This window comes from Erithacus rubecula (assembly GCF_903797595.1).
Source record: "Erithacus rubecula genome assembly, chromosome: 23".
In the NCBI taxonomy this organism is placed as follows: Eukaryota; Metazoa; Chordata; class Aves; order Passeriformes; family Muscicapidae; genus Erithacus; species Erithacus rubecula.
This window is the reverse complement of record NC_136675.1, coordinates 6,857,142-6,883,869: the sequence shown is the minus strand read 5'-3', so window position 1 is coordinate 6,883,869 and position 26,728 is coordinate 6,857,142. Positions and strand designations below refer to the sequence as shown.

Genomic DNA, 26,728 nt, shown 5'->3' with positions numbered 1-26,728 from the left:
ACCACAGCGGCGACTGAAAACCCCCCTTGCCAACCTGCAGCCAAGGCAAGGCGAAGCAGGAAAAATTAAGACTATCACAGAAGCCACTTCCCGTGCGGGATGGCCCCTTTTGGGGGCTGAGCCTTCCCAAACGAGCCCCGACCCCTGGCACAGAGCACCCACCCCGCTCCAGTCCTGCGGGCAGCATATCGGGATATCCCGATATCAGGGCTCAGCCGCCCCTTCCCGGGGGCCGTGCCGCTCTCCGGCATCGCCCCGGCCCCGCTGCCCTGCCCAGCCCTCCCGCAGCTCCTGGTACAGCTCCTGGTGCTGCTCCTTCCAGCGCCGGAACGTGTCCGAGGTGAGCGCCGCCTCTCCCAGCAGCTGCTCCAGCGCCTGCAGCTCCACCAGCTTCGCCTGCACGTTTGGGGGTGTTGGAGTCAGTGTCAGGGGTCTCTCTGAATTCTTCAGAGAGAAATCAGAGTGCAGGGACTGAATAAGTTTTAAGGTGAGTTCTGATGCTGTCACTAAGTGAAAGGTTTCAAATGCCACAGCAGCAGTGAGTGTTCTAGTGAAGGTTGAAACACACTGATATCTTCAGTGGAGGCTCCAGGCCCACAGTTGTAGTTGTCTACAGCTAGAGTTATAGTAAGAATATTGCTTCCTTATTTTAGATAGAACACGACAGATTGTATGAATAGTTCTATATGTAACCTGGTGTGCAGAGAAACCGGAATTCTAATAGGTTAAGGAGTGGTGGCCCGAGCAAATAAAATCCTATATAAGACTATGTATTAGGGAGAGCTGTTGCCTTTTAGCCATTCTGCCTTCTAGCCACTCGCTTATTGCTAGCTGCCTTGCCATTGCCTTTTACCATCGCTTGTCTGCTTGCCTGTTGAGGCTGATGTGCTTTGTAATAAGTACCCTTTTTAACTATTAGATGGTTTGCTCATTTAGATTACCTGACAAAGGAGGAGCCTGAGAGCTCCGGGGTTTGGTGCCTCCGAGCAGTGGAGGTCAGAAGCCCCCCGGAGGGAGGGCAGGGAGGGTTGGGGGCTGCGGGTCCCACCTTGAGCGTGCTCTGCAGGGCGCGCACGGCGTGCACCCTCTCGTTGATGTGCGGGTCCCGGTTGCGGCGCAGGAAGGATTTGCGGCACTGCTGGAGCGTCGGGAAGCGCCGCTGGCCCGTGAGCCACACCCCGCCCTGCCGCAGGCACAGCGCCAGGCTCTCCAGATCCTCCCCCGCGGGCTCTGCGGGGACAGGGGGGCACTGGGGCAGGGGGCACAGCCTGCCACCCCCAGGGCTCCCCGGGTGGCTCTGCCCTGAAGGTGTGCGGCCATGGAGTGGTTTGGGTTGAAAAGGATCGTCTTGTTCCATCCCCTGCCATAGGCACAGACACCTCCCAGTATGTCCCAGGCTGCTCCAAGCCCTGCCCAGCCTGGCCCGGGACACTTGCAGGGACCCAGGGGCAGCCACAGCTTGTGTGGCACCCTGTGCCAGGGCCCCACTGCACACAGGGAAGATCATCCTTCAGATGTCCAGTCTAAACCTATTCTTAGTTTAAACCCATTCCTCCTTGCCCTGTCACTCTGTGCCCTCATAACAAATCCCTCTCCACCTTTCCTTCATCATCAGATGGTTCACACTCAAACACTCACCCCAACTTGAGTTACAGCACACCCAGAGGACAAAGGGAGGGACACAAAGTGACAGGGGCTCAGATGTGCCCCCAGGCACCTACCCATGGGGGAGCAGGGCCGGGGGCTGCCCTGGGGGCTGCTGGCTGCACTGCTGGCTGGGGAGAGCTGAGCCTTCTCTGGGGTGTTCTGCAGCTTCTTCCTTGGCTGAGGGAGAGATGGAGCAGGAGGTGAGACAAGGAACTCTGTCCCTCTGTCCCCAGGGTGTCCCCCAGGGCCACTCACCGAGTCAGATCTGTGCCTGGGGGATTCATCATCAGGGTCCTCAGCTTCTGTCTCACTGTAGCAGTCTGGGGGCCATGGGAGAAGACACAAATTCCCTCCCAGGGCTGAGAATCATCCTGGCCACCTCTCAGGGAGCGTTTGTCACGTTCCCCCCAAAAATGGGCCAAGCTCCCAGCAGTCCCACACCAGGGCTGTGGCACCAGGCATGGGGACCCCTCCCACTGACCCCAGCTCCCACCCTGGGATGGCCTCCTTACCTTCCTCCTTGTCTGGCACTGCCTGGTGGGCCAGTGTGTACTTTGTTTTGGCAGCTACCAGGTGACTGACCCACCTGGGGAGGGAAGGGATGGACAGACAGGGGGACGAGGGTCCTGGCCAGCCCGGGGTGGTGGGGCCAGTGCTGACCATTGGCTCCATTACTCACATGCTCAGGTCAGCCAAGGTTTCAGCAGCAAAAACAAAGGGCTTGTACGTCTGGTGGACCAGCTGGAACACACTGAGGACAAGGGGGTGGCTGCCTGTGCTGCTGTGGTGACACAGGGCCAGCCCCGAGCCCCCTCCAGCCACCACAGACCCCCCAACCCAACCCAGCTCTGGTTCTCACCTCATCCCAGTACCAGTGACACAGTGCAGGGCTTGCACAGAGTGTGGGCACAGTATTGCAAGGTGCCAGCCCTGTGGGGACCTCATCAGCCCCGTGGGGAGGGACATGCAGGTGGCTCCCAGCACGTGGCCTTGGCACAGCATCCCCCCTCTTCCCCCAGCAGACCCCACTCACTATTTCTTCTTCTGCTCCCTGGTGCTCTCCAGGCTGTAGGTGGCCACGTTGATGAGTCCTGCAGCCCTCTCATCCTGCAGGGTCAGGGACAGCCGTGTCTGCACCACCCCAGGAAATGCCAGCTGCCCAGGCAGGGACACCCAGAGCCCCACTCACGTTGGGGTGGTTGTACCAGTAGAGTGTGTGGCCCTTGAGCACCAGCCAGCACCTCTTCCACTTCTGGGCCATGAAGCCCACGTGGTCCTTCTTCTTGAGCAGCCACCCATCGCAGTCCACCCGGCCCAGGTCCCGGCACGAGACCCGCCGGCGGCTCAGCCTGGTGGCCACGCCTGCCCCACAGCAGGGCAGGGGTGTCAGGGCAGGGCAGGGGAGCAGAGCCCCCCCCGGGACACCCAGGGCAGGGCAGGGGAGCAGAGCCCCCCAGGACAGCCCCCAGCCCCGTCCAGCCCAGCCTGGCAGGGCTCTGCTCACCTTTTGGTCGTGCCGTGCGGGGGCTGCCCTGGGTGGGGAGATGGAGATGAGATTTTAGTGGCAGTGCAGGGGCTGGGGCAGGGCAGTGTTTACTGAGCCTCCCCAGCAGCACCACAGCCCTTGGGGACCCCGGAGGGACCCCCAGCTCATGCACCCCAAGCAGGGGCTCAGAGGGGACACTCCTTGAGTGTATCCCCCCAGTCTCACCTCCCCAGGGCGCTGGCTGGGCTCTGCTCCCCCAGCCCCCGTGGTGGGGGCTGTCCCAGGGCTCAGCTCTGTGGCACAGGGCTCAGTGACAGCAGGGGTGCTCGGGGGGGTGTCCAGGGGGGTGTCCAGGGGGGTGCCACTGTCCCACACCTCCTCTGCAGCAGCACCTGTGAGCAGCGAGCAGGGCTGCAGCCTCGTGTTCTGGGGGAGCTGCTCCATCCCAGGCACCCTCTGCTCCATCCTACCCTGACCAGGCAGCCCTGGCAGCTCCTCCACAGCGGGGACAGCCCCGGGCAGCCTCAGATCCTCTTCCTGCTCCTCGTCAGTGACGGGATCCGGGCCAGAGTCGGCTCCCGAGTCCAAGTCGGCTGCAATGCTGGGAGGAAAGAGGGACCCCTGAGCCCCCAACTCCCGGGGTCCCTGATCAGGGCACTCCCTGCCTGGGAATGGGGCTGGAAGGACCCGGAGGCAGAGCTCCAGCTCAGTTGCACCGGCCTCCCCAGCCCAGCTCTCTGCTTTCCATTCCGGGACGGGAGAAGGGTCATGTCTAAATATAGCTCCAAGCCACTAAAACGTTACCAAGTGAATGAATTACAAACCCCTCCTTTTTGTCATTCCTTAAAGAGTGCTGGCAGCTTCCTGGGCTGCTCACAGGCAGCTGCTGCACTGCTGGCACCTCCCTCCCTAAAAAAGGGCTGGGAAAGGCCCTGGATGCACCCAAACTGGGGACAAACCTGCTGGCCAGACTGGGGGTGCTGGGGTGTCAGGATGGGGCTCACCTGGAGGTCAAGGACACAGGGCTGCCTGGGCTCTCACCACTCCTGGTGCCAGGGGAATTCGCAGCATCCAAAAATGCTCCTGGGGGCTGTGATGGAGTGTCAGTGCCAGCCCCATCCCACCAGAACTTTAGGGATCTCCAGAGTGATGGAGATGCCCAGCTGTGAGCATCTCTGCCTGGTTCCCAGCACAGCCCATTGCAGCACTGGGGCAGGACTGGGAGCACTGGGATCACTCACCTGCTGTGTGGGAGAGGGGGGTGAGCTGGGCCGGTCGAGGGGGATCTTCTTCAGCACCAAAGTCACCCTGTTCCCCTTCTCCAGCAGCTTCCTCGCCAGGTTGGCAGGGGTCCAACCCACCTGCAAATCCTGAGTGAGCTATGGACCCTACCCCAGCCCCACAGATTCTTCATCCCCCAAACCCACCTCAGTCACAGATCCCTCATCCCTCAAATCCTCCTGGCAATGGCTCCTGTGTCCCCCAGACCTTTCCCACCATGGCTCCTGCTTTTTGCTGCTCACAACTCCTGCATCCTCAGCCCCAGTTGTCTCCGAGCCCTCCCACCCTGCAGCCCCCTGTCCATGTCCCCCCTCCCAGTGCAGCAGCCCCCTGGAGCCCCTGTCCCCTGACTCACCACCACCTGCTCGTTGACCTGCACGATCTCATCTCCAGGCAGGATGTGGCCCCCGTGGGCAGCCAGGGCCTGGGCAGAGGTGGGGACAGTCCTGGGTTCTTTCTCTCCCTCCCTCCCAGGCTGATCCCACTCAGGACACCACTCCCAGCCAGGAAAAACCAGGGGGTTGAGCATTTTGCACAGCACCCACCCTGGTGCTGGTGGGATTGGGGTGCAGGGGGGCTCCCCGTGCCAGGCTGTGCTCACTCATGGGGTGAGCTGCAGGGCTCAGGCACAGGCAGCCCCCCTGCTCTGGGTCAGGGGAGGGCAGATTAGGGCCCTGAGGGGTTCACAGGATCCCATGGATGGGGGGGTCCCCATAGGGCATAAAGGGGGTGACAGGGAGGGCAGCCCCTCGCTCACCTCTGAGGTGGCTGCAGACACGAAGTGCAGGCAGGAGCTGGTGGAGGTGATCTCAAAGCCCTGGGGGAGGCAGGATGGGGGTCTGAGCAGGGGCTGGGGGTCCTGAGGCAGAGGGGGGCACTGGGGTGGAGGGGACTCACCAGTTGGGCAGTGAGGGGTGGCTGGGGGCTCCCCAGGAGATCAGAGGGTGGTGTTGGGGTGTCGGGGGATGCTGGGGGGCTGCTCCATTGGCTGGGGGGCAGTGTTGGCACATCAGGGGATGTTGGGGGGCTCTGCCACAGGCCAGGGAGCAGCGTTGGGGTGCTGGGGGACGCTGGGGGGCTGCCCTGTGGGCAGGGGGGCAGCACCAGCCCCACAGGTTGCAGCACAGCCCTGCGGTCCAGCAGCGCCGGGGGGGCTGCAGCCCACGATGCTCTGGCAGATGCCCACGATGTGCTGGCACTGTGGGGCACAGTGGGGTGTGAGGGGGGCCCTGGCAGCCCCCCGGGCCTGCCACCCCCTCCTCAGCCAGCACTCACAATCTGCAGGATCCCACTGCTCCTCTCGGCCGCAGGAAGGTCCTGGGGGACAAGGCGTGGGGATGAGCATGGTGGGATGGCTCCATCCCAGCTGGGGGGAACCCCCTGCACCCCATCTCCCCCCAGCTCCAGCTGGCAGAGCTCAGGGGGCAGGAGAGCAGCCAGCCCTGGGCACTCACCGCCTGCAGCGTCTCTGCCAGCTGGGCACAGAGCACGATGATGTCCCTGCTGGCTGAAAAGTCATTGAGGGTGGAGAAGAGGTACCTGGGGGGAAGACAGAGCTGAGCCCCCAGAGTGGGGGGCACGCAGCACCCAGGGGTGCCCTCACCTGCCCCAGACCTGTTGAGCCAGGAGAAGAGTTCCTTGGCAGCCCCGACCAGGTGGATGACTCGGGCCAGGAGGGTGAGGGAAGGCGGCTGGGGGGCATCCCCTGCTGGCAGCTCCCCCTGCACCAGGCTCTGGATGCCCTGTGCCAGCTCCTGCAGCCGCTCCGTCAGGGTCCGCAGGCTGGTGCTCGCCAGCCCTGTGTCCTGGGGGGACAGGGGATGGACGGGCAGGGTGATCTCTGGGGTGCCTCCATTCCCCCAGCTTCACCCAGCCCACGGTGTCCCTGTGTCCTTCCCTCTGTGCAGCTCAGGGTCTCCTCAGGACCCCTCTCCACTGAGTCCAGGGCGCTCCATCCAGTGCAAGGTGACCCCATCTGCCCCCTCCCACCCAGCCCACGGTGACCCCACACCCTCCTCCTCCATCCCGGGGAACCCCCATATCCCCCTGCTGCTCCCCGGGCTCCCGGCACTCACCAGGTTACGGAGCTGCTCCGTGGCCTCCAGCAGCAGCTCCTGGTGTCCCACGGGCCACACGCCCAGTGCCTCCAGGGCCGGCGCGTCCAGCCCCAGCAGCTCCGGCCCCGAGAGCCCCCAGGCCTCGAAGGGATAGCCCTGCACCGCCGCGTCCAGCCCTGCACAGAGCAGGCAGTGTCCCCGCTGGCCGGGCGACCCCAGCGGTGACCCCCGGCTGCTGGGTGGGAACGGCCAGACCCCTTCCCGCCCCCCGCCATCCAGGGAGGGAAGTACCGGCACACGTCCCCAAGCTGGGGACCCCAAGCAGAGCCCGAGGGCAGCGGGGTCTCACCTCGGAGCCAGGCTGCCGCCTGCGCGGGGCCCCAGCAGCGCACGGGCTCCATGGCGGCGGGGCCGGGCCGGAACGGCGGCGGGCGCGGTCCCACCTGCGCGGGGCGCGGCCCCACCTGCGCCCGCAGCCGCGGCCCCATTGGCGCTGCCGGGTGCCGCTCAGCGCCCGGCCGGCCCGGGAACGGCCCGCGGGGCGAGGCCCGCTGAGTCACAGCCCGGACGGTGACACACGGCCGCTGGAAGCCCGGGAAGTGACACCCGCTGTCACCCCCAGCATGTGTGACACCGGTGGGACACCCCCAGGTGTCCCGGGAGTGCAAAGTAAGGCCGCAAAGACCCTCGGAGGAACCTGAGGGACGGCCCTGCTCAGCCCTGGAGTTTTTGGGGTGTCACCGCCTCCCAAAGCACAACTCACACCCCTTTGCAGCTGGGGAAACTGAGGCAGCCCCGTACAGGCCTGCAGACGGGTTCACCCGGAGTCGAGCCCAGCCCTTCAGCCCCCCCAGATCCCCCCTGGGCCGGCCTTGGCCCCCCCGCCCGGCGCGTCCGCTCCGGGGAGCAGCGGGCGCTGATCGCGGCTGACAGCTGCTGCTCCGCGCCGCCCGGTGCCCGCGCCCTGCCCGAGGGGCCGCCGCGCACACGGGGGGCTCCTCGCCGCGCCCGGGGGCTCGGGGGGTCCCAGCCCCGCTGCTGCTGCTGCCCCACCGAGCCCGATCCCGCCGCTCCCCGTCACGCCATGATCATCCGGCCCCGGCGCCTGACCCCGGGGTATTTCCGTCTGCTGCAGGTAAGGGGCGAGCAGGGCTGGGGAGCCCGTGGGGAGCCCGGGGTGCTGCCCACGCTGCCCACCGGGCCTGCTGGCCACAGGAGCCGTTCCCGGCTGTGTCCCAGCTCCATGTCAGCAGCGAGGATGCTGCTGATGGAGGCCCACAAGTGCTGCATGGGGCACCCTAAAACCTCCCCTGAGATGCCCAGAGGGGCACAAAGCTGCCCCCATTGCCTTTACACCACCCGGTGTGATGGGGACATTCAGGGCATGGCTCCAGGCCCCTGTCCCCTTCCCCGTGGGGTACTGCAGTGCTCTCTGTGTCCCCACAGATGCAGCTGGCCGCAGGACGTGGGGCTGATCCGGGGGGGCGGCTGCTGACCCCCCTGGCCCTGCTGCTGGCGGCCGCCGGACTCTGCCTGTCCCTCTACAGCGCCCGGAGAATGGCTGACCCCGCCAAGGCCCCCCCGGAGCCGTGAGGAGGGGGCTGGGGGGGCCGTGGGGACAGTCCCCGGGGGGTGTTGGGGTCCCCCTGCACCCGCCGGCCCCCGCAGGAGCGGAGCTGCGGCTGCCGCCGCCTCCCAGCCGAGCTGCGCCACATCCAGCCCTCCCCGCCCCGCCTGGGCACGGATGGATGCCCTGCCCTGGGCATGGGGATGAGCCTGTCCCCGCCTGTCCCCGCCTCGGGCAGCCGGGATGGAGAACGGAGAAGCCGCTTCCAGCTCCGGAGCTGCCGGCTGAGCCCCTGCCCGAGCCACGGGGGGACGTCGGGATCCAGAGGGAGCCAGACCAGAGGCTGGACAGACACACAGAGGGACGGCAGAGCATCCATCCCATCCCCCGCAGCAGCAGAGGGGCCTGGGGACCCCCGCGGTGGCCACAGAGCCCCCCGTCCCCATGGGAACGTGCTGTGGCAGGAATGAGGCCAGTGCCACGCGCCATTAGGTAACGGGCAGGGGGGACACGGGGCCGTGACGTGTCCCCTGGGCTGGCACATCCCGCTGGGATGGCGCTGGGATGGCGGCTGCAGCCTTCCCACCCCCGCTGAGCTGCAGCTCTCCATCCCCCGGGGCCGGGGGGAACAAATCCGGGCAGGCTGCGTGGAAATAAACCCTTCCCTACCCAGCACAGCTGTGTCACTGCTCTGCCTTCTGCTCCCAGCACATCCCCTGTGCCCAGCGTGGCAGCAGGGACACGCAGTCTGCAGGAATCTGGTGGCATTGTCACTCAGTGTCCCCTAAGGGGCACCAGCAGCAGCCGTGGCAGACAACAGGCAGGGAGGCTGATCATGCCATGCAGCCCCAGCCCCCCAGGAACATGAAATCACCTGCAGGAGTTGAGTTTTTGGGGACAGCAACCTCCAAGTGTCCTCACCAAGGGGACACCAGCACTCCCCTCTCAAGGCCCAAACCAGCTGCTCGCTGCAAACCCAAGTGCTTGATGAAGAGGTCACTCAATCTCATATTCCCCACAAAAAACTGCCTGGGAACTCCCTGCCAGGAGGGCAGAGGGACTTTGACCACCCTGGCAGGCAAGAGCTCCTGGACAAGGCTCCTGGCACAGACACTTTTGGGAAATGGTTAAAGCACAACACTGAGGTGTCCCCCCACCCCTTGTGGGGGCTGTCACCCTCATATTCAATGCTGCCACACTGTTAATTAACATATTTTAATGGGTGCATCACTGGAATAACCTCTGACCCAAGGACGGAGCAGAAGCTGCTCCAAAAGCAGACAAGTGTGCAGTCCCACCAGCACTCAGAGAAAAAGCAACTTGTCCTTTCTGGAGAAGAAGAACACTCGGTGAGGGCACCCAGGGTCTGGCTGGCTCCTTCTCCTCGTTAGTGCCCTGGCCAGGGGGGCTGTGGGAGCAGCAGGCTGGTTTTGGCTGGCAGTGCTGGCATGTGTTCTTGTCACAAAGCTGAGGACAAAGACGTCCTTACAGAGCCACTCAGCCTCTCAGCCGCTGTCCCTGCATCAGCTGGACGTCTCCATCTCGGTGACCTCCTCGAGGGGCTGGGTCTGCACCTCCACCTTCTTTGGGAGGATGTAGGAGCCCATCCCAGCAGCTCGTTCTGCCTCCTCCTGCGTGTACGGAGCCTCCCGGAGCTGCTTCAGCCTGGGGGCACGGAGGGGATGAAACTCCCACCTGCTCCTCCGAGAACGGCCCAGAACTGCCCCTGCCACCCCCCTCACCCCGGGGAATTTGGGGTCTGCTCCCTCCCCTTACCTCTTCTTGTGCACCTTGGATCTGAAGTGTTCCTTCATGCTGTTCAGGTCCACGAAGTAGCGCCTGGGGTATGAAAGGATGGGGGTCAGGGGGACCCCGAGAGTGAAGGAGGGCTGGAGAGGGTCCCCCCACAACCCTGCACGGGCCAGGGGTCACCCTGAGAGCAGGACAAGATACTCCCCCAGGGGTCAGAGCCCCCCGGCAGCCAGGGACCACCCGGGAGCAGGGCAGCCCCCTCCCGGAGAACAGGGACCCCCCATGACTGAGCACCCCTCTCCCCCGACCGCCAGGACCAGGACGAGCCCACCCCAGCGCCAGGGACCTCAGGGACCAGGAGAACTCCCCCGGGAACCCGGGACCCCCAGGACAGGAGAAGCGCCCCCAAGGCTGGAGCCCCCCGCCCAGCCCCCGCATCCCGCCGCACGCACGCGCAGTGCAGGCAGTAGAACTGGCCGCAGCCCGGCATGTCGGGGTCGAACTCCTGCCGCAGCAGCCGCGCCGCGTTCTCGGGCTTCAGGTCCGCGTGGATCTCATCCAGGTCGCGCCGACGCCGCTTCGTCTTCAGCTGCCGGGCGAGCGAGTGCGCGCGGTGCGCTCCGGTGCGGCGCCCGTTCCGCGGCGACATGGCGGCCGCACTCCTCGCGCCGCGCCGCGCATGCGCCGGGGCTGTGAGCCACGCCCACACCGCAGCCCGCCCCGCCCACAGACGGCGCGGGCGTGGTCACGGCCACACCCATCCACAGAGCCGCGCGCATATCCAAACAGGCCACGCCCCCGGGCCCGGTGACCCCGCGACCCCCCGGCCCCCGGTGCCACCGTCCGCGCCTTGCCGCCGTGTCCTCCCCGTGTGCCCCCCGTGTCCCCCCGTGTCCCCCGTGCTGCCCCGGTCACCGCTGCCATGGCCGGCCAGGGCTCAGCGCGCCGTGTCCCCGCGCTGATCGGGTTTCGTCCGTCATCAATTATAGATGGGGACACGCGGCGGGGGGAGCGCGGGGCTCCGGCGGCTCCTCGGCACCGTGGGGGGCTGTCCCAGCCCTGGGGGTCCCAGGTGGGCGAGGGGCACCGGGAGGCCGGGGCGGGGGGGTCAGGATGGGTTTTGGGGGTGTCCAGAGCCGCCGGTCCCGCGCTGCCCCCGGCTCAGCCCGGGCTCAGATTCCTTTTGTGCGGTGCAAGCGGTTTTGAAACTTTAATGAAGCCACCGGATCTGCGGGTCCCGCCCGCCCCGCTGCCCGCGGCTCCGCCGGCTCCGGCCCCGCTGAGCCCCTCGCCATGGCCCAGGGCTTCTGGCGGCTCTACAAGGCCAAAGTGCTGCAGACCCTGGGGGGCCCGCGGCCGGACGGGGCCCTGCAGGACGAGGTAGGGCGGGGGAGTCCCCAAAATGGGGTGACAAATCTCCCTGCCCCCCCTCGCCCGCACCCCTGCCCTCACCGGGGGTTCTGTTACAGGGAGAAACCCCCGAGCTGATGGAGACGGCCGAGCCCCCCGCGCTGATGGAGGAGGGAGCCAGCCCCGTGTCCCAGCTGGCCAGGAAGGTGAGGAGGGGGCTGGGGCAGCGGGGGGTCCCTGGGGGCCGGGGGTCCCCGGTGACCCCGGCGCTGCACCCCCGCAGGTGCAGGGCGTGGGTGCCCGGGGCTGGCGGACGCTTTCATCCCTGTTCACCCGCGAGGACGAGCACCAGCTGCTCAGCCCGGAGCCCTGCCCGGACCAGTAAGTTACAGATCGCTGGGGGGGACCCCCAGAACCCAGATCCAACCCCTGGGAACTGCCGAGCCCCCACACCCTCCCCCACCCGTCACTGCATCCCCCTCCCCAGCCTGCACCCGCCATGGAGGGGGGGCTTGGGGGAGAAGGTTCCTGCACCGACATTTCCGTGCCCACTCTCCCCCCAGCCCTCTGGCCGCTGAGCCCCCCGAGGTGCCCCACGCCGAGAAGGCGCCTGGATTTTGGGATCTCTTTGCTACCAAGTGGCAGCAGGCGTCGGGGCCGGACAAGGGGGTGCCCCCCCCGGAGCCGGACGAGAGCCCTGGGGAGCCGCCGGGTGACGACGGCAGCGACCTGCGGGAGCCAGAGGAAGGGGCCTTCCACTGGGGCTTCCTGGCTGGCAAACTGGCCGAAATCCGGAATAAAAACGCCCCCAAGGGCAACTAGAGGAAGATGCACCAGCCGGACTCTCCAGGAGTTATTTTTGGCCCCCCATTGCTGGTGGGCAGCCCCCTGCCCGTGCCCTGGGCTCTGCCGTGGGTTTGGGTGTCACCTCTGCACTACAGACCCCAAAGTGCCCCTTTTTCCTGAGCTCTGCCCTCACCCCCCAACAGCCCCACGGCCCCTGAAGCTGCACAACCCAAAGGTGGGGAGGGGGAGCTGCTCCCCCAGCCCTGGGGCATCCTCCCCACAACCACACACAACCACCAGGCTAGAAAAAAAACCCCAGATTTATTGAGGGCAGCTTTGGCCCCAGCAGCCCCTGTTCTGGGGAGGAGGGGGCTGTGGGGTGGGCAATGCCCACGACAGGGGGCTCGGGCTCTGCCCACCCTCAGCCTGCAGCCGGAGCAGGACACGAGTGGTCAGTGGGGGCTGCAGGTCCATCCCACCCTCCTGGGCTGGGGACAGATGGGTGACAGCAGGGGCACAGCATCCCTGAGACCACGGAGAGACTCACCCGGGGCTGTCCCTCCTTCACCTGCCCCTCAGGTGCCCCCACCCCACTCAGCCCGAGGACCTGGCGCTTCTCCCGGCCTGCAGCATCCCCGCGGCACCAGGGCCATGGTGGCACCAGCGAGGGCGAGTGTCCCGGTGCGGGCCAGGCTGTCCCCGCTCACACCGTGGACTCCTTGGCAGCCGCCCAGGCTCTCTGGCAGCCGTAGAGCCACTTGATGACACGGGCGTTGCGTTCCACCACCGAGACGGCGCAGCCCGGCCGAGTGTCCGGCTCCTCCTCGCCCGGCCCCGCGCCCCCCTCGCTGCCCCCCGAGGCTCTGCCGGGCTCGGACTCGCAGGATCCGGGGGCCCGGGTCGAGGCGCTGTCCCAGCCCGCCGGCCCGAAGCGCTCCCGGCCCAGCAGCTCCACCAGCGCCCGGTCCAGCCCGCAGTAGTTGAAGAAGCGCTCCTGCTCCGACAGCGGCAGCGACACGCGCAGAGCCAGCGGCTCCTTGCCGGGGTTACCGGGCCGCGGCTCCGCGGGGCTGCCGGGCGCGGCGAAGATGCCACCGCTGTCACCGCCGCTGGCACCTCCCGCTGTCCGCGCCTCCTCCTTCTCCGCAGGCGCCCACAGCATGGGGGTCTCGGGGCTCGGGGGGACTCTGGACCCCTCGCCCAGCGCCCTGGCGGGGGGCGAGCTGGGCGCTCTGTCCCAAAGGGGTCCCTGGAAGAGGCGCCGCACCAGCCCGGAGCTCTTGCTGTTCTCCTTGTCCCCGGCCAGGCAGTCCCGCTTCTGCCGGTAGATGATGAGCGAGTCGGGTCTCAGCAGGCGCCTGCTGCCGCTGCGGCGCGACACGGGGGACTGGGGGCACGGCAGCTTCCGCGGGCCCTCCCGGCCGAGCTCCGAGGCCGGGCCCAGCTCCGCGCACTGCTGCCGGGCGAGCAGGCGGCGACCGTGCGGGGACAGGCGGGGCGAGCCCCGCAGCGCCGGCTCCTGCCGCCGGCTGATCACCTGCTGCGACTTCACGTACTTGGCCTTGTCGGCCTCCAGGCGCTCCACGGCGCTGGGTCTGCGGCCCCCGCTGCCCCCCGAGCACTCGGGGCCGCGGTTCAGCCAGGCCAGGGGCGAGCCGCGCCCGGGGGCCACGAGGCGCAGAGTGGGGCTGCCCAAGGGCACCATGGCCCCGGCCCGGCGCTGCGACCACCCGCTGCCCTCCCGAGTGCCCGGGCAGCTCCGCTGGGGAGGCTCCTGAAGCTGCGCTCGGCTCCTGGGTTCAGCCCTGGGAGGAGAGAGCAGAGTCGGGGTCAGGCCCGAGGGTGCAGAGGTGAGGAGGAGGAGGAGATGAGGAAGAGCTGAGGGTGCCCTCAACGCCACACTGGCAGCGAGTCCTGGCAGCCCAGGCAGGAGCAGCCCCTGGGCAGGAAGGGAGAAGCGCCGAGCATCCGCCGGCTTCACCCGCATCCCAGGAGCGCCTCCCAACAGGAAAAAATACCGGAGCCGCCTTGTCTTCCCGAGCGGCAGAACAAAGCTCAGGAGAGCTGGCGAGCTGCCCCACGGCGCTTGGGGGTCCCCGAGCCGTGCCCCACACGGCCAGCCTGGGCTGGGGGGGAAGATTCTCCCTTTCTCCGTGTGTGGATGGCACGGAACCTGCCCTGGGTGACAGCGGGGACACGGGGCTGGGCAGAGTGGGAGAAATGAGCCCGGGAACTTTCTGCCACGCAGCCCCACACGCAGCCCAGGGCTCCACACCGCACCCACCGCGGAGAACAGACGGGGAAACTGAGGCACGCGTGTGTCCGGCCCTGTGCTGCCGAAGGACTGCCCGAGCCGCGGGACCGTGACCCTCCCCAGCCCAGCCCCGCGGGCAGGACCTGCGCCAGGACCCGGGCCAGGCAGGTGCGGGATGCCCTTGCTCACCTGAGCCCACGCAGGGATGCAGGGATGGGATGCAGGGATGCTCCAGTCTCAAGCAGCTCCTGCCCCTCTGGCTGCCGCAGCAAACTGAGTCCAGAGCCAGGAGCAGCCTCATATAGAGGATGAGGAAGAGGAAGAGCCACCCATTAACTCCTGCCAGCCCAGCCCCGCGGCAAGAACCCTCCTCCGTGCCGACCCTGCCAGCGTGACCCCCCTTCACAGCCCAGCCCAGCGTTAACCCCCCTCCTCCTGCAGCTCCAGCTCGCCCCTGCCAGCTCCTCTCCCCCCTCCGCTTCCTTACCGGGAACCCGGCCGGGATTTCGGGAGCTGCAGCAGTTTTGCCTCCGAGTCTCTCTGTCCCCCTGCACAGGCGGGGCAGGAAAGGGGCTGGGAATCGTGTCCGCTCCAGCAGCTTCTCCTCCTGCACCCACCCCAGGGTGCTGCGGGCAGCTCAGGGCAGGAGCCCACCCCAAACCCCCTCCCCAGGCAGGAGAGGAGGAACGATCCTTCTGGCACCTTCCCCGGTGGCGGGGAAAGGGTCAAAGCCAGCCCCGAGCGGCCGGTTCCTGCCTCTTCCCCCGGGAAGGGCTGTAAATCGCAGGAAGCCACAATGGGCTGGAGCTGGCCCAGGGGTTATTTTTACCGCTGCCCTCTTCCCTTCCCGAGTGCTCCCACAGGGACAATCCCGGCCCCTCCATCCCCGGCTCCAGCCCGGGGGGCTGCGAACGTGGCACTGGAGCGGAGGGGGAAGGTCCCAGAGCCTCGGGGAGGGGCCAGGGAAGCCCCCAGGGCTCCCCAGGGAGCACCAGCCCCCGCACCCCTCTGGCAGCCGGTGTGGGTGGAGAGCCGGGGCACGGGGACAGGGACTGGGGACAGACCCCGGGACAGAGGGGAGCTGGCCCCGGGTTCTGCCCCAGCCCAGCTCCTTCCTGAGCAGCTGCTGCTCCAGAGCCAGTGCTGGGAATGGGGCCCTGTGTCCAGAACCTTCCTGGCCATGGCAGCAGGGCAGGAACTCCTGTGCTGATGAAAACAGGGATAAAGTGGAAGCTGGGCAGGATGAGAGGGACCAGGTCTTGTTTGAGCTCTGGAAAAAATTCTAGTGACAGCAAGGAAGCGAGAGACAAGCTCTCTAATAAACCTGGAGAGGAGCACAGCACTTTGGGCTCTGTGCAGGATGCACTGGAGCAAATCTGGTGGAAGGCAGGGAATAGGATCAGGCCAAGAGATGGAGAAACCCTTGGCAGATCAGGAATGTGCCCCTGGATTCCCTCATGGACATTAATTTTAACTCCAGGCAGCATGAATCATTAGGAAGTGTTTGATTTCCCAAGCTGGAATCCCAGCAGCTCTTCTGGTAAAGCCATGACTAAGAGCAGCCTTGAAATCACTTTTCCCTCTCAGGTGTTCCCAAGGGATGCTCTTCCCAAATTCCTGCCCAGTGATCTCCCTCCTTGGAGCACCTGCCAGGCACTTGCTGTTGAACTGGAATATTTGGACAAGGCAGATTCACTTTGGGATAAAAAAAAAAAAAAAGGATTATTTGAGGTGCCTTTCCTGGCATCCAACTCCCAGGCAGCTCCTGCTTTTCCTGTTAGTGAGTTTTTGTCCCTGTGACTTCTAGGAAGGGATTTACCCCATTTTCAGCCTCCTGTGGATGCACCTGGAGGCTTTTTGGAGTCAGCTGGGTGCTCAAAGTCCCTTGGTTTTATTTAAGGTTACTCAGAGCTCTCTTCTGTGGGGCTGGAAGGAGCACAGAGCTGGGCATGAAAAACAACCCTGGGTGAAACCCAGCACAGCTGGGGCCAGGTGTGGAAACCTCCAGAGTGAGAAAAGGCAGAGCAGGTCCCCAAAGGCCACAAATCCCAAATCCTCCTTCCACAGCATTTTCCTCTCCTGCTGAACCAACCCTGCTCTGACAGCTCCAGGTGAGCAGAAACCACCGTGTCCCACCAAGTTCTTTCCAGATGCATTTCTCCTTTGGGAAAACAACTGCAGCACCCAGCCAGGTGCAGGAGGGATGGAGCAGCTGCTGTCCCAGCTGGGCTGGCAGCTCCTGGGCCAGGCTGGGGAGGGGCAGAGCTGGCTCGGGCTCCCCTGAGGGATTAAACACACCCGGGGCTCAAACGGGCACAAACCAACCTGAAACCAGCACCTAATCCGAGACAGGAACCCACCAGTCAGTGCAAGTCAGGACTGGAGCAGCTCCTGTGATGCTCCAAACCCCAAAAGGGCTCCAAACCTACAGCAGAGGCTCCTGTGGATGTTCCAAACCCCAAAAGGGCTCCAGACCCCTGGGAGAGGCTCCTGTGATGCTCCAAACCCCAAAAGGGCTCCAGACCCACAGGAGAGACTCCCATAGATGCTCCAAACCCCTGGGAGAGGCTCCTGTGGATGTTCCAAACCCCAAACCCATGGCAGGTGAGGGCTGGGCAGTGCTGGGAGCACAGGAAAGACAAAGAGGGTTGAGGGAAGCAAGCCCAGGGTCAGGGTGGAGGCCTGAACCCACCACTGCAAAGGGCTTTTTAGGTTCCACCCCAAAAAAAAAAAGAATATCTGAAATGAAGATCTGGGCTGGGGCTCCTCTTCCAGCCCATCCTCGGGTCATTTGTCACCCCCTACTCCTAAAAATGGGGGTTCAGAGTCCCCCAAAACACCTCCAGAGCTCCAGATGGAGGTGGGGATTTACCTCCCCCACAAAGCCCCAGCTGCTTAAAAAACTTTGTTTTGTAAAATAAAGCAAAAAAAAAATTGAGTTCCCAGCCCTGGGAATGTGGATGGGCAAGCTGGAGCCTGAATCCTCTGAGCTTGGCTTCTCCCTGCCCAGATGGGGCTTTAATTAAATCTAATTTCTGCACCAGGGCATTGCTCTGCAGATTTCCCCACCCTCCCTGTGGGCTAAATATATTTGAAGTGCAGTACATATATATTTTATATATACACACACATATATATGTGTCTATATATATATATATACACCTCAGGTTTATTTTTCTTCATGTTGTGGGCAAGGAATTCAGCTTGTGTCTGTATTTAAAACCACCACTCTTAGAACTAGTCCCACTTTTGGATTTTCTCCTTTACTAAAGGTCTTTATCCCCTAAAAAAAAAAAAGAATTTAAATTCAAACTACATTGACTTAAGCACAAAGCTCCTGCCAGGTGGGAATTTCCCCATTCCAGGTGGGAATTTCCCCATTCCAGGTGGGAATTTCCCCATTTCTGGCACCAAGAACCCACAGGGTGTAAGAAATTCCAAAAAAAACTCATTTACAGCATTTCCAGTCTGCAGGTGCCTCTGTGGCAGAGCACTGCTAATTAAAACATGCAAATGAGGGCTCCCCTTTCCTGTCATGGATAAATAATGATGTTTCCTCACCTTCTCTCCTAAAGTTTCTCAGGGAATTTGGGAACAGCAGGACTCTGTCCCTGGAGGGCAGCACTGACTGAAAGCAATTCCCCATAAAAAGTCCTAAAACTTCATGGAAATTCAAGATTTTATTTCAAAAACAGTCATGAACTTAATAAATTACACAATAATTTTCCTCATTATAAATTCTCCATAAAATATATTTTACAGTTTTATAAAGAAAAACATGGAAAAAAAAAAACCCAAAAAAATCTTTCCCAAGTGCTGAAAAGTGTCACGCTGGTGAAAGACCCTGCAGCTGCTACCACAGCTTGATTTGTTTTCTCCAAACAATAAAAAAAAAAACCTCAGACAACAAAAAAATCAACGAGAACACAGAGCTTGAGGACTACCAGTGTCACCCCACAGTGAGGACAAGCACCATGAGGGGGATTTTCAGGCACCCCCCAACCTGTAAAGTGGCAATCAGTGCAAAGAAAACACTTTGGGAGTCAAAAACCCCAAAACTCAGAGGGGAGCAGAGTTATTCTGGTTATCACTGGGTGGGTAAGACAAGGGGATGCTCACCCCTTTAATTTGGAAAAGTTCCCAAGTTGAATTTGAATTCTAAATCAATTTTTCTCATCCAATGGCCCTGCTGAGATGTGAGAACTGGGAGGCAGAGCTGGCACAAACAAAGTTGTGTTTGTCTGAGGGTCACTCCCTGAATTATGGAGTGAAAGAAAAGAAGAAGAATTACAAACTAAGGCACCAGCTCACAGCACCTGTGGCCTCTAAAACCTCAGAGGTTGGGTGGAATCAGAATCCTTTGCTTTAGGAATGACAAAAAAAAAATCATATTTTGTTTATTTGCACTCGAAGTAAACACTGAGTGCTCAGAACTGCTGTCCCAGCACTAAGAAGAAACAGCATTCAAAAAGAAAATTATACAAGGAAATACTTTACAGCCATTTTCAGGTAAGATTTGAGAGGGGGGGAAAATTTAAATTGAATTTTTAAGAAGAAAAATGGCCTTTGCTGGAGCTCTAAAGGCAATTTTAAGACTCTGCTTTTTTTCCCAAAAGGTCAGACTGGATGGGAAAGGTCAGTCCTCCAAAAGAACAAAGTGTTGTGCAGCTACAAAGAGCTGCAGTGTCAGGTGGCCTCAGTGGAACCTGTGCCAGCCTCTGCTGAGAACTGCTCCCCATCCTCCCATCTGCTTTTAAATAAAGATCATATCTTTAAAAGGAGAAATAATAATAATTTAAAAAATATCAAGCCAGGCTGGCACTTCCACATACCTGCCAGTGAGCTCTGTGGGAGCCAGGGATGCTGAAGGGATTTTAGAATCTGCTCTGTTCCCATGAACTGAGGGTGCAGAATTCTGCTCTGAGAAATCCTCAGGGTGCTATGGGCTTGTGGACACCAGGGCAGAGAGCTTGTTGAGGAAAGGCAGATTCATTGATTAATAAAAGCAAAAAATCAAGTGATCAATGACCCAGCTGCCCTGCCAGCACCTGAGTGCACATTTTTAATTTGACTCCCTCAGTGATGAGCTCATTAAGCTCTGAGTGCTAAGATCAGCCACGTTAGCACTTTGAAAGCAGCTGATCCCCTTGCATTGCTTTTTTTTTTGTTCACAAAGTCAAGTCTTTGAAATTAGATAACAAAAATAAATAATAAAGTCATTCAGGCCTGGGGAAGGAGGGGTTTTCTTCACCCACCTTCTTCACCCAGATTTCTAGCAGACCCCAATCATCCAGACCCACAGCAAATAATTTAAGTGCCACACACTCCCAGTCACTCATATACATAAATATATACAGAGATTACATTACAAAGCCTCCAGATCTGCACTGCCAGCATGCAGATCTGGTTTATTTTCCATGAGAGCTCCTAATACTGACATAGGAAACTGGAATGTGTGAGACACTCACAAGCATCAAGTAGTGTCGGCTCTTTGCAACATCCCCCTGCTGCTGCAGCTGAGAAACACCCTGGCACTGCCCTGGCACTGCCCTGGCATTGCCTTGGCACTGCCCTGGCATTGCCCTGGTATTGCCCTGGTATTGCCCTGGCACTGCCCTGGTATTGCCCTGGCATCACCCTGGCACTGCCCTGGTATTGCCCTGGCATTGCCCTGGCATCACCCTGGCACTGCCCTGGCATCACCTGGCACTGCCCTGGCATCGCCCTGGCATCCCCACGGCACTGCCCTGGCACTGCCCTGGTATTGCCCTGGCATCACCCTGGCACTGCCCTGGCATTGCCCTGGCATCACCTGGCACTGCCCTGGCATCACCCTGGCATTGCCCTGGCATCACCTGGCACTGCCCTGGCATCACCTGGCATTTCCCTGGCATCACCCTGGCACTGCCCTGGCATTGCCCTGGCATCACCTGGCACTGCCCTGGCATCACCTGGCACTGCCCTGGCATCACCTGGCACTGCCCTGGCATCACCCTGGCACTGCCCTGGCATTGTCCTGGCATCACCCTGGCATCACCTGGCACTGCCCTGGCATCACCTGGCATTGCCCTGGCATCACCTGGCACTGCCCTGGCATCACCTGGCACTGCCCTGGCATCACCCTGGCATCACCCTGGCATCACCCTGGCACTGCCCTGGCAATCCCACCTGGGCCAAGCCAGCACCCACCCCACAAGGGCAGAGCCCCCCAGGTCAGAACCCTCACGTGTCCCAGCTGCTGTCCTTGAAGGCGATGTTGACCAGCCTGAGCTCCAGCTCGAAGGCGTCCGGCCTGTCCTGCGGGTTGGCCGCCAGCATCTCCCTGATCAGCTGCTTCATCCTGGAGTTCATGGACTTCTTCTTGACGGGGATCAGCAGCTCCATCTTGGGGTTCTCCAGCAGCGCCTCGCCCACGGGCACGATGGCGGCGCCCCGGCGCACGTAGCCGCCCAGCAGCTCCTTCTTGGTCTCGCTGTCCACGAAGGTGATCCTCTCCAGCATGGCCCAGATGATGATGCCCAGGGCGAAGATGTCGGCCTTGGCAGTGTAGTGGCCCTCCCAGACCTCGGGGGCCATGTAGAAGTCGCTGCCGCAGGCGGTGGACAGGAAGCACTTGTTGACGCTGGCGGGCTCCTCGGGGTTGTGCCCCGCGGCCGAGCACACCTTGCTCAGCCCGAAATCCGCCACCTTCAGCGTGGGCTCGGCCTCGCCCGCGCCCGCCCGGCCCCGCCAGATGAGGATGTTGTCGGGTTTGAGGTCCCTGTGGATGATCTGGTTCCTGTGCAGGAAGGCCAGGGCGCTGCTGAGCTGCAGCATGAAGCTGGTGTTGGTCCTGCGGCTGGGCTTGCGCGACAGCAGGTACTGGTTCATGTCGCCGCCGTCGCAGAAATCCATCACGAACCACAGGTAGTAAGCACTTCTGGGGTCAAAGGCTATCTCTCCTTTTAATGAGGTTTCTACCAGCTGCAAGGAGCAAAAGGAATGTGGTAACTGCCTGCTGATCCTGGCGAGGAAAGGGGGCGATGGAAAAATGCACAAAATCGGGATCTCGGTGGGGAGGGGAAATTTGGGTCAGCACACAGAAGGAATTCTTCCCTGGAGCCCAGAGAAGCTGTGGCTGCCCCTGGATCCAGCCATGGGAAGGTGTCCCTGCCCATGGGAATGAGATGGGCTTGGAGATCCCTTCCAACCCAGACCATTCTACAAGTGTTTGACCCTCCTCCCAGCAATCCAAAGAGGGGAAAGAAAACATTATGCGAATGTTTTTATGTAAAAGAGAAAAAAAACCAAAAATCACAATATATTTGCCAGCCTCCTTATCTTCACTGGTGTGGAGCATATCAAGCTCAGGCTCCTGCCCAGAAGCAGAGCTCGACCCTGATAAGAGAATTTTTACAGATACCCAGTGGCCATTGCCCTCCCATCTGTCCCAGCTGGACACAGTCCCACCCTGACAAAGCCTGTCCCACCCACTTTGCCAACAGCTTTTTGGGATAAACAAAGTCTCACAAGTAACCCCACACAGCTGTATTTATGCAGGAGAGATTTTTACAGCCTGGTCTCCGCTCCTGACACGTTAATGAATTCCAGCAAATTAACACAGGATCCCTGAACTCAGGAGATCTGATCTGCAGGCACAGCTGAGCACAGAACACCCTTCCCACCATCATTATCCACATGGAATTTCCAGGAGCACAAGTTGAACAGCCAGTTCTTACAGCTGCTTCACACAGAATGCAAAGTAAAACCTGCAATCACTTCTACTAATCCTGTTTACACAACTGCATTTGCCTCTTCAGCTCCTCTGAGGTGGCTCTGGAAGGAAAGTCCTGCAATTATTTCTGTTAGTAGTAAACCAATGGATACTAAATCAAACTGCCTTTCAAAAATGAAGGAGTGTGTTAATATCCAGAGAGGCATTTTGAAATGCTTTTTTAAAGTAACTTTTTCAAGAGAGAAAACAGTAGTAATTAACAGCTATCATCCCAGACCAATTTAAACAGTAAATCTATTTTAGAGCTAAAAACTGCCTTCTTGTGGTCAGGAATGGTGAGATTAAGGTACCTCAGGAGAGCAGGGAGTCTGCTCTGCCAAGAGGGCACCAACACAGTCACAGGAGCTGTTGTGAGAGTTAAGGCAGCAAAATCCACCCCCCACATCCGTGGCAGTGCCAAAGCACCAGCAGACAAGGCTGACTCAGGACTCAAACTCCACAGATTTGGTTCATTTGGCCCTGAGCACCTGCCCCAGAGCCCTTGAGGAGAGGGTGCAGCCCCTCCTGACAGCCAGCAGCAGCTCAGCTGGGGAATTCACCTGCAGGAGGAGAGGCTGAGCCCAGAGGGGGGTCTGGCTGTCCCTGCTCAGCCCAGGCTGCAAAGTGAGCTCAGCTCTGCCCTTTGCCCCCCTGCAGCAGCACAGCAATCCCTGCTGTTTGCCCCTGGCAGGGCAGGTCCCTGTGCCAGCTGCTCCCCAGCAGCACCACCCCACCTTGGCTGGCAGCTCCTCCTGCACATCTGCCCTCCAGCTGCTCCACTCAACCCAGCAAGGTGAGGCTCTGAGCTCTCCCCCAGCAGCTGGACAGTTTTATTTCAGCCTAATCCTTCCATGCCAATGAGTCAGGAGCAGGTCTCCAGCCAGGGGGAGCTGGCAAAGCCAAGGATCTCAGGCTCCCACAGCACCTGCAGGGCCCACAGCAGACACTGAGAGACTGAGAACTGAAATAAAACTGAAATATAACACAGCAAACAGCCAGCAGGCTGCTGCCTTTTCAAACCAGAAATACAAATTACTGCCTGGGGGTGATTTGTACTTGGGGCTGCTTCTTGATAAGGCAATTCATTAGATTGTCTTTCCAGAGCTGCTTATTTTTCAAACATACACATCTTCAAACTTAAAGGACACTTTCAGAGTGGTATGTATTCCCTTATTTATGCCTTTATCACTCTTTGAAGAGATTAATAGTTACTTATTCAAAAGTAAAAACAGCCCATGATGTGCTACTAATTGAAAGAATTTCAACTGTTGGCTTCTTATAAACCAAGACATGGATTTCCTCTTCCAAGGACAGGCAGGCTGGAATTCCTCCAAGCTGTGTCCCAGGACAGGAGAGCTCTTTACCCTGCAGCTGCCAGGAGCTCCACAGCCTGCACCTCCCCTGAGCTCCCTCAAATTATCAAAGCACATTTGCATTAAATACAGATTCTGGAGTGTGTCAGAGCAGCACAGCTTCAACCCCAAGATCCGGGTGACTGTTTGTTTTTTTCTAAAGATCCCAGTTCAGTTCTGGGTGCCCCCCTGGCCTAACTAAGCCGGGCTCAGACCCAGGAGCTCGGCTGCCCCACCTCCTGCCCCCTGCCCGCTGTACCTGCAGATACAGGGAGGAGCCGGAGCCATGGGCCATCTTCTGCACCAAGCCATCTTTCTGCAGGATGCACTCCTCCAGGTGGATGACGTTGGGGTGCTGGCTCTTGATACTGCTAAGGGCCCAGAACTCGCGCAGGGCCAGCTCCACGTTCTCGGGCGCGTGGCACCGGATCTTTTTGACGGCCACGCGGGCACAGGTCCTCCTGACGAGCGCTTCGTACACCACACCATAACTGCCACGACCAACCTCCCGAATTAGATCGTACTTAGGCTGGCTACTCACCATCTTCAGGAGCAAAGGTTCTGGGGAAGGGGGAGAAACCCACACAACTAGAACTTAGCAGAGGAAGCCGGCTGTGTTTGTCCCCCCCTAGGGGCTGGCCTGCCCGCACCCCGCCCTTAACGGGGGTTCAGCGCCAGAACATTCCAGAAGCTGCTCCATAAACCTGCACCTGCTGGCCAGGGGCCAGGAGGGAAGTGAAATCACATCTTTCTGTTAAGATTGCAAACGCAGCCCCGGCGTGCTGGAGGTGGCAACAGTTCCAACCTAGACGGGCAGGGTGCCGAGCTCCAGAGCATCTGCAGCAATAACAGGAGGCTGGCATGCTCCCCATCCAGCCTGGAGAGCACACGAGGTCCCAGCTGATCCAGCAGCAGATTTTTAATTAACTGCCTTTTTCTGGAGGTGACTGCAGGAGCAAATGTTTCTGTTATAATTGTTTTACTCAGAGAAGAGAAAGTTTCAATCGCTCCCGATTTAGTTTTTTTGGAGGTGATTGATTTTTCAGCCTCCTCTGCAAGAGGAATCTACAGCTATGAAAGGTTAAAAAGATTGCAGAAGTTTGCACCCAGCATCTAACTTTCACTTTTGCTCAACAGAGCAAGGACAAAAGTTAAGTTATTGCTCTGAAAGTAAAACAAGGCACACACACACACAAAAAAAAAAAAAAAAAAAAAAAAGAAGGGAAAAAAAAAAAAAAAAGGCGCCAAACCCTGCTGCAGATTTATGACTCTCCCTGCACGCTGCCCTACAGGATTACAAACCAAACACCAGCACCATCTTCACACAACCAAACCAAAATCAGACACTGCCTAGAGACAGCAGTAAATTAACATAAAAAATCAAAGCTTGACTAGCCAAGGATCACTGGTCAAACAGAATGAAATGCAAAACCAAAAGTAAATAAATAAGTAAAATCACGCTGGTAGATCAGAACTACAATAGCTTTAAGACAGCCAGTGATAAAGGCAACTCTCTTTATGTCAGGCAATAAGGACCACACTGAAAGGGCCTGTTATCAGAAGGAAGTTTTCAAGTATTTCCACTGCTTTAGGCAATTTTAAGAAAAATAAAAAAAGACAAAAAAAAAGGAAAAAGAGAGAGAAAAAAGGTATCATCAGTCTCAGGCAATACTACAGAGATATTTTAACCTTTCAGCAAAGCTGTGTGACGGACATTTGCAGTGAGGTTTTGAACCAAGATGTGACGTGTGTGAGAAACGCGCTGCCGGGAGAATCTGCAGAGCTGCAGCTGCGCTCAGAGCCGAACACTGAGATCCCAGCGCGGCCACCAAGGGCGGGAGCGGCACAGCTCCGGGGCAAACACCGCGCTGCGTTCCTCAAACACGGGCACACCGGGTTCCGAGCGGCACCGAGCGTCCGCCGCGCCCGGAGCCGCCTGGCCCCGCTCGGCCCCGTTCCGATCCCGCTCGGCCTCACTCGGCCCCGCTCCGATCCCGCTCGGCCCCGTTCCGAACCTGCTCGGCCCCGCTCCGATCCCGCTCGGCCCCGTTCCGAACCTGCTCGGCCCCGCTCCGATCCCGCTCGGCCTCACTCGGCCCCGCTCCGATCCCGCTCGGCCTCACTCTTTCCCGCTCGGCCTCACTGGGCCCCGCTCCGTTCCCGCTCGGCCTCACTCGGCCCCTCTCGGCCTCACTCGGCCCCGCTCCGTTCCCGCTCGGCCTCACTCGGCCCCGCTCCGTTCCCGCTCGGCCTCACTCGGCCCCTCTCGGCCTCACTCGGCCCCGCTCCGTTCCCGCTCGGCCTCACTCGGCCCCGCTCCGTTCCCGCTCGGCCTCACTCGGCCCCGCTCGGCCTCACTTCGGCCCCGCTCGGTGCTACCCGAGCGGACACGGGCCCAGGGCCGCCGCTCTCTCTTGCGGGCCCGCGCAGCGCCATAACGGCGGCAATGATGGGATAATACAAATATATTAATATTAAGGATGGTATAAATGCACCCTGCTGCTCGGTGCGGCCGCACCCCGCCCCCACCTGCGCTTGTGAGGGGAAGCACCGGCGCACCGCTGGCCCCTCAGCGGAGAGACGATGCCCGGCCCACTGGGCCCTGCCCGCCGCAGCGGGTACCGGCTCCCTCCCCCGAACCGGCAGCGCGGATCCCACCCCGCTCCAGCTTCCCCCGCGGGCCGGGGAGGATGCGGGGCCGCCCCCGGGCCGAGCCGGGCCGGGTGAAGCCGCATTACCTCAGCGCCGCCGCCGCCGCCGCCCGGCCGCCATCTTAGGGCTGCGCTCCGCCCACCCGCCGCGCTAGGCCAGGCCACGCCCATCCGGGCACAGCGCCCTGTGATTGGTCAGCTGAGGAGAGGGCGGGGCCAAAGAGCTGGATGCTTAATTATGCTAATTAATAAATTAATTACTTGAATTTCTGTTATTAATTAGGAAGGATTTGTCTGTCAGGGTGGGGAGGTTTGCCCCTGGATCCCTGGCAGTGTCCCAGGCCAAGCTGGGCGTTGGGGCTGGAGCAGCCTGGGACAGTGAAGGTGTCCCTGCCATGGCTGGCACTGGAGGGACTTTGAGGTCCTTCCAAAATAAACAATTCCGGGGATCTGTGATTAATTGCTTGATGTCCAAAAAAAACGGTTGTGCTCTGGATTTGTATGATGATGACACAAGAGCTGTCACCCCTCTCTGTTCCTCTTTCCTCCCCAGGCTGCAGGGCTGGAAGTGCCCCCATGCCCCGGAGCTGGGGGGCTCCTGTCACAGGCCCTGCTGTCTCCTCAACCTTTGCAAAGCCACCACAGGGACATTTTGGGAGAAGTCAGGGCCACCTACTGCTCAGAGCCCCGCGAAGACCAAGCAGAGGGAGATTCATTCATGTAGTAGGCTCTCCATGGTTAATTGGGAAGGATCCCGGTGGTGATTACTGTCCTGGGTCCTGCCTAAGCTGT

At 60.8% G+C, this 26,728-nt stretch overlaps 5 protein-coding genes across 12 annotated transcripts; 1 reads left to right on the top strand and 4 right to left on the bottom strand.

The window, feature by feature from the left end:
* Positions 1–204: 204 nt before the first annotated feature.
* CNKSR1 (connector enhancer of kinase suppressor of Ras 1) lies at positions 205–6,974 on the bottom strand (the record flags this gene model as incomplete). The annotated part of the gene is given in 22 exon segments (XM_079325751.1): positions 205–396; positions 1,049–1,230; positions 1,722–1,824; positions 1,903–1,967; positions 2,160–2,233; positions 2,327–2,398; positions 2,681–2,754; positions 2,837–3,009; positions 3,152–3,179; positions 3,359–3,525; positions 3,604–3,734; positions 4,138–4,223; positions 4,375–4,494; positions 4,770–4,838; positions 5,172–5,231; positions 5,312–5,566; positions 5,568–5,612; positions 5,690–5,731; positions 5,869–5,953; positions 6,029–6,219; positions 6,490–6,647; positions 6,821–6,974. Coding segments are annotated over 22 exon segments (2,511 nt in total). The 5' UTR covers positions 6,960–6,974.
* Positions 6,975–7,014: 40 nt separating this feature from the next.
* On the top strand, positions 7,015–12,108 carry LOC306811774 (uncharacterized protein C1orf232). Of its 4 annotated transcripts, none has more exons than XM_079325765.1 (4): positions 7,015–7,606; positions 11,260–11,346; positions 11,424–11,521; positions 11,704–12,108. In XM_079325765.1, the coding sequence occupies exons 1-4, from the start codon at positions 7,556–7,558 to the stop codon at positions 11,960–11,962; spliced, it is 495 nt and encodes a 164-aa protein (XP_079181891.1). In that variant the 5' UTR covers positions 7,015–7,555; the 3' UTR covers positions 11,963–12,108. The 4 variants fall into 4 exon arrangements, 3 of the variants coding, with proteins under 3 accessions (XP_079181891.1, XP_079181889.1, XP_079181890.1); XM_079325763.1 differs by lacking the exon at positions 7,015–7,606 and adding an exon at positions 10,671–10,862; XM_079325764.1 differs by lacking the exon at positions 7,015–7,606 and adding an exon at positions 10,737–11,170.
* On the bottom strand, positions 9,238–10,482 carry ZNF593 (zinc finger protein 593). Its single transcript, XM_079325876.1, has 3 exons — positions 10,243–10,482; positions 9,815–9,877; positions 9,238–9,703 (listed from the first exon to the last, which is right to left on the bottom strand). Exons 1-3 carry the CDS (start codon positions 10,437–10,439, stop codon positions 9,562–9,564), a joined length of 402 nt encoding a protein of 133 aa, XP_079182002.1. The 5' UTR covers positions 10,440–10,482; the 3' UTR covers positions 9,238–9,561.
* A 120-nt stretch (positions 12,109–12,228) lies between the features above and the next one.
* On the bottom strand, positions 12,229–14,839 carry FAM110D (family with sequence similarity 110 member D). 2 transcript variants are annotated; one of them, XM_079325761.1, is made up of 3 exons: positions 14,668–14,839; positions 14,370–14,476; positions 12,229–13,731 (listed from the first exon to the last, which is right to left on the bottom strand). In XM_079325761.1, the coding sequence occupies exon 3, from the start codon at positions 13,629–13,631 to the stop codon at positions 12,630–12,632; it is 1,002 nt and encodes a 333-aa protein (XP_079181887.1). In that variant the 5' UTR covers positions 13,632–13,731; positions 14,370–14,476; positions 14,668–14,839; the 3' UTR covers positions 12,229–12,629. The 2 variants fall into 2 exon arrangements, with proteins under 2 accessions (XP_079181887.1, XP_079181886.1); XM_079325760.1 differs by lacking the exon at positions 14,668–14,839 and having other exon boundaries at positions 14,370–14,592.
* A 5,563-nt stretch (positions 14,840–20,402) lies between these two features.
* Positions 20,403–26,115, bottom strand: PDIK1L (PDLIM1 interacting kinase 1 like; the record flags this gene model as incomplete). 4 transcript variants are annotated; one of them, XM_079325465.1, is made up of 3 exons in its annotated part: positions 26,024–26,115; positions 23,545–23,846; positions 20,403–21,143 (listed from the first exon to the last, which is right to left on the bottom strand). In XM_079325465.1, exons 2-3 carry the CDS (start codon positions 23,827–23,829, stop codon positions 20,403–20,405), a joined length of 1,026 nt encoding a protein of 341 aa, XP_079181591.1. In that variant the 5' UTR covers positions 23,830–23,846; positions 26,024–26,115. The 4 variants fall into 4 exon arrangements, with proteins under 4 accessions (XP_079181591.1, XP_079181588.1, XP_079181590.1 ...); XM_079325462.1 differs by having other exon boundaries at positions 23,545–24,868; positions 26,024–26,111; XM_079325464.1 differs by having other exon boundaries at positions 23,545–24,871; positions 26,024–26,087.
* Between the last annotated feature and the right edge of the window lie 613 nt (positions 26,116–26,728).

Excerpts from the sequence above, each read along its gene's own strand:
- LOC306811774 (XM_079325763.1), top strand. The coding sequence starts at position 10,713 with ATGGCCGGCCAGGGCTCAGCGCGCCGTGTCCCCGCGCTGATCGGGTTT. Across the intron at positions 10,863-11,259 it reads CCCAGCCCTGGGGGTCCCAG|GGAGAAACCCCCGAGCTGAT; the intron begins GTGGGCGAGGGG and ends GTTCTGTTACAG. Across the intron at positions 11,347-11,423 it reads TGTCCCAGCTGGCCAGGAAG|GTGCAGGGCGTGGGTGCCCG; the intron begins GTGAGGAGGGGG and ends GCACCCCCGCAG.
- FAM110D (XM_079325761.1), bottom strand. The coding sequence starts at position 13,631 with ATGGTGCCCTTGGGCAGCCCCACTCTGCGCCTCGTGGCCCCCGGGCGC.
- ZNF593 (XM_079325876.1), bottom strand. The coding sequence starts at position 10,439 with ATGTCGCCGCGGAACGGGCGCCGCACCGGAGCGCACCGCGCGCACTCG. Across the intron at positions 9,878-10,242 it reads TTCTACTGCCTGCACTGCGC|GCGCTACTTCGTGGACCTGA; the intron begins GTGCGTGCGGCG and ends TTCATACCCCAG. Across the intron at positions 9,704-9,814 it reads TCCAAGGTGCACAAGAAGAG|GCTGAAGCAGCTCCGGGAGG; the intron begins GTAAGGGGAGGG and ends CCGTGCCCCCAG.